Source organism: Theobroma cacao, chromosome 2 (genome assembly GCF_000208745.1).
Source record: "Theobroma cacao cultivar B97-61/B2 chromosome 2, Criollo_cocoa_genome_V2, whole genome shotgun sequence".
NCBI classification, from domain to species: Eukaryota; Viridiplantae; Streptophyta; class Magnoliopsida; order Malvales; family Malvaceae; genus Theobroma; species Theobroma cacao.
In genome coordinates, this window is record NC_030851.1 from 10,792,498 (window position 1) to 10,797,032 (window position 4,535).

At 37.1% G+C, this 4,535-nt stretch overlaps 1 protein-coding gene across 1 annotated transcript; it reads right to left on the minus strand.

Annotated features, from left to right (window-relative positions):
• LOC18608699 (E3 ubiquitin-protein ligase RMA1H1) lies at positions 896–4,080 on the minus strand. Its single transcript, XM_007043520.2, has 2 exons — positions 3,741–4,080; positions 896–1,827 (listed from the first exon to the last, which is right to left on the minus strand). The coding sequence occupies exon 2, from the start codon at positions 1,812–1,814 to the stop codon at positions 1,053–1,055; it is 762 nt and encodes a 253-aa protein (XP_007043582.1). The 5' UTR covers positions 1,815–1,827; positions 3,741–4,080; the 3' UTR covers positions 896–1,052.

Sequence of the window (4,535 nt, forward strand, 5' to 3'; positions counted from 1 at the left end):
AAGAACATTTTGATTTAGCATTACGAAGACGCTAAGCTTGTGAGGAAATAAGCTTAAATAGCTCAAGTCTAGGGTCTTTGTAAAATTTATATTTGAAAGGTAACAAATCCTTCTCACCTCTCAATCAAGTTGACTGCCAAATTAGCAAACAACAAAATTGGACAGTGATTTCATTGGCAGTAAACATGCTTGAAGAAAGATCAGAGGAGAGAGAGAGGAAAGATGAAGTAGACGGCAACGTATTAAAGGAAAGCGTGACCGATTTGGACTTGGAAGGCATGGTCTGGGGGGCAGCGAGCTATTTTGGCCCCTTCCCATATCTTAGCTGGAGGAGTCAAAAATTAACAGCGATAGCCGATAGGAGGATTGAATTAAAAACAAGCTCAAAGTTTTTGGAAGCTTCTCCGCAAGTGGCCCATAGCAGCCGCTACCGAATCCCACCACCATTGATTTTTATTTGCAGAACTCTAAGGGACAGGAGAACCCTTCTGGAATTTGGCCACCCCAATATTCAATATCCTGGCCCCCCAACAGCAACGTGCCAATCCTATTGAAGAAACTACATCACACTAATGAGTGTTGGTAAAGTAACCTCATATCAAATTTAATTAGCAATTCCAAACCTGAATCCTTTCAGTAGATACGTATTTCTTCAATGTGACAACTAGGATCTTTGAATGTAATGTGGTCTTGATTACTTTCAAAATCCAAGGCAGGAGCATAATGTCTCTTTTATTGATCGCCCATCAATACAAAAGGTCATCGAAATATTCCATAGGCAATTTTAAGCTCTGAATCAAGTTTGGCTGGCCACACTGTACAAGACACATATTCGTTGAATATGTTATCCAACGAGATCATTGATTTTAAAGCTCGAAACAGAAATCATACCATATCAGAACAAAAGGTGCACAGAACTCATAATTACATATATGATATTTCGCAGCACAGGAGATGCAACATCTCATAAGGTACTAGTACATCCGGCTGAATTTGTATAACTTTTGTCTTCTATACAAGTATAAAATGGGAATGAAGCAGAGAAATACAGATCAGAACAAAAGAAGACAGAGGATTATGCAACAGAAGAGGAAAAAACTTATTCTGCTGAGTGACTTATCGGCTTGCATTACGTGCCTTCTGATCCTCGGACTAGTGCTCCCAGCAAGATTGTATGAATTTGGATAAGTATATAAATTTGTAATCGAGTTCCCAAATACCCTCGTGTACACCATTTCACCAAACATTCGGGTCACTGGATCCAGTACATTGATCGTCATGCCACCAGGACTAAGAAGTGGTGAAGCTGGATAACTGCCATGTTGAGGGTAGGACATTTGTGGTTGATATGAATAGCCGCGGTGATGTAATTGCTGTGCAAACTGCGAACTATTGGTAGTGTTAGGAGTAGGAGCAAGAGGCCTCTTTGGTATGACTACATCAAATTGGGGAGTCTTGCCTCTTGATGCCTTAGTTGTCAGGCCCCTGCCATAAAGCGGCACCAGTGTGGTATGTGAGACTTCAGCTTTGCATACAGGACATTGCTGCTGTTTCTGCTCTTGGTTTTCAGTGGAAATGGTCTGAAAATGAAGCCATTTGTAAATGCAGGGCCAACAATATAGGTGACCACATAGCGTGACCACTGGATCCTGCACAGAGTCTAGGCAGATGTTGCAGTCAAAACCACCTGAGGGATTATCATCAGAATCTGTGACTTGATGTGGAGAACTCTTCCACTTTTGCAAGGAAGTTTTACCTTCTCCGCTTAAATGGTTATGAGCTACAGCTTCTTCGAAGTACTGCTCAATGGCCATCTGCTGCCAAAATCTGTAATATAGATGCAAAAGATACCAGATTAGAATCATGAACATCTTCATTGCAACTGAAGTATTATACATCTAATGATCAGTTTACTCAAAGATCCTTATCATGGACTAGCTTTCTAGCTACCAATGATTCTTTTCACAAAGTGTTAATCTACCTGACTGCAAAGGAGATTTATCTTGCAAAAACACTCCTGAAGGGATTAACAACAAAACAAAGACAGATCCCTTCCCAACTGCCCAAGTTAGTGGTTAATTAACACAAGTTCCATTGCTTCATCTTCAAGCAAAATTTAAGTCTAGTGTAGCCTCTTAAGATGTCTCCATATAGGTTTGCAGAAACTTAGAAGGCCTATATATTTTGGAAAATTGCTAAAACCTCCATTATTCAGTGGTTGAAACTTGAAAGTTCAACGAACCATAATTCCCAAATTTCCATGGCCGTCACAGAATGAAAAAACAAGGGAAAAGTCGTTAAACTATATCATCTTCAACTCTTCCCTCTCCTCTGTACTCAAAGACCCATTAAGGCCAGCAAATGGTATTGACTTCTCTTGTATATTCAGAAAGAGAGAACCGCAGCCGTTGGTTGGTGAGAACTGGTCTACCGCCTATTCAAAAATGGTGAAAAAAAATTCGACAAAAGCTACCATCAAAAACTTTATGCGCTCAACTACCTCTAACTACATGAATACTTATCTTCCAATGGCGGGGCACCTAACCCAAATGCTATTATTATTATTAAGAACCTAAAACAAACATTTATTTCTTCAAAAGCACCGCAACTAACCTTATCATATCAAATTGACAATCCAGAATGGATATCTCAACACAGAAAACATGCTACATCTTCTACATCATCAACACAGAAAACATGCTACATCTTCTACATCATCAACCATCTCAGATGTATTATGGTTGTGAAAATACTTTATGTGGTTTGAAGTCTCCAATCGAGGACCGCCTTCTAGAAGAAGAGGCGAAATTTGGCGTGCCTAAGAAAGAATGATCTTGAGTTACTATTGTTACTATGGTTCTCCCAGAATCGTACTAATTCCCAACTAAACAAATTTCCTATAGACCAAAAAACATTTGATCAAAGCGATACAATAAATACCAGTTAATTCAATCAAGTCAGAAACAAATCGTGAAAAGCTTTTGGTTTCTGCATATCTGCAGTCAGCAGAAATAATATTATTATTATCGATTACATGCAACCGAATTCCATCAAACCTTAAGATGATAAGGACTTCACCTTTCCCCTACTGGGGATTTACCAGCAATTTTAGCAAATTCTTTAAAGCATGAAGCTAGATCCCGGAGTTTCTAAATTCTATATGACCCAACTTGGTACAGCAAGGCAAGAGAGAAGAGATAAGAAATTTGATAAAGATAAACACCCAACTTCAGCTTTTTGCTACTTTCTGAACGGGGTGAGGATTTCAAAGAAACGTAAAATCAAAAACCGCTCAGCTCTCAAAGCCTTTAACTCCCAAAAATTAAAACAAAAATATATTCTGTTTCTGCAGGTCACAAAGACTTAAAATTACCGAATTCTAGAAGAAAGAAAGAGATAGGCAAGAGAAGCAAGGCAGAAACATTTTTGAAGATTTAATCCCTTCCAAAGCTATGGAATTTGATGAAACAAACTAAGACACTAGAAAATCACCCTCAAGCTTCAACAGAAAATTATAATCTTCGCAACTTGATTACGTAACAAGTGTCCAATAACAAAAAGAACAAAAATGACCAAAAACAGGAAGTGAAAGAAACAAACTTCAAAAGTTGAAAACGGTGAGCTTTGAAACAGAGACTTATGGGATATAAACATCCTCAATCCAAACTTCAAAGCATAATCTTACCCAGAGAAGAAAAAAGGAAAACAATATTTATACATAGATAGTTTGGATAACATACCAGCTAGTTGACAAGTCTCTTGTTCGTGAACTTGATAAACAGAGGAGCTTTTTTCTTCTGAATGGAGAATCTGGTAAACTCTTCAATGAAAAAAACCCAAAACAGAAGAGAGAAATATAAAGAAAAAGGAGTGATAGAGAAAGAATAAGATAAGGGATCAAATAAAGAAGGTTGAGTTGAGAAGGAATAAGAGTTTTAGGCTTTAAGAAAATGCTAGAATGAAAAGAGAGTTTGGGGAGAACAGATGGGAGAACAGAGAAGCTATCCGGCTCTGCTTTATATATAGAGACAAATTGTAACACTTTAGTATAAAACAATGAGACGAAGAAGATAAACATTAAAAAAGTTATAAAAAGCTTTGCGATCGTCGCACGGTGACTATGATAGCTTCACGATTCCCGCTTTCTTACGTGGCACCCTCCGCACTTCGCTCTTTATAAATTTTTTAATTATTTATTTTTGGGAAATGTTTTTTTTATTTTGTAAATATTTTACTCTTTATTTTTTTTATTTTCATAATAATAGAGATGGAAAATTGGCAGGTAGTTTCGCCTCAGCTAGATGTGTTTGCCATTTTTAAGGGCAATTATTATTGAATATGGATTGTGATTTTAACTAATTTTTAAATTTGGGAAGATGATGGTATAACTACAGGATTAGGACCCCAAATCTTCATAATCTTGTCCTAATTAAATTTTTAGATGATTTAAATCAGACCTCGATGTTAATCTATTTGTTTCTACTAAAAATGGCTACATTTTTCATGTTTTTCTTTTAAACGGACAGAATTTACAC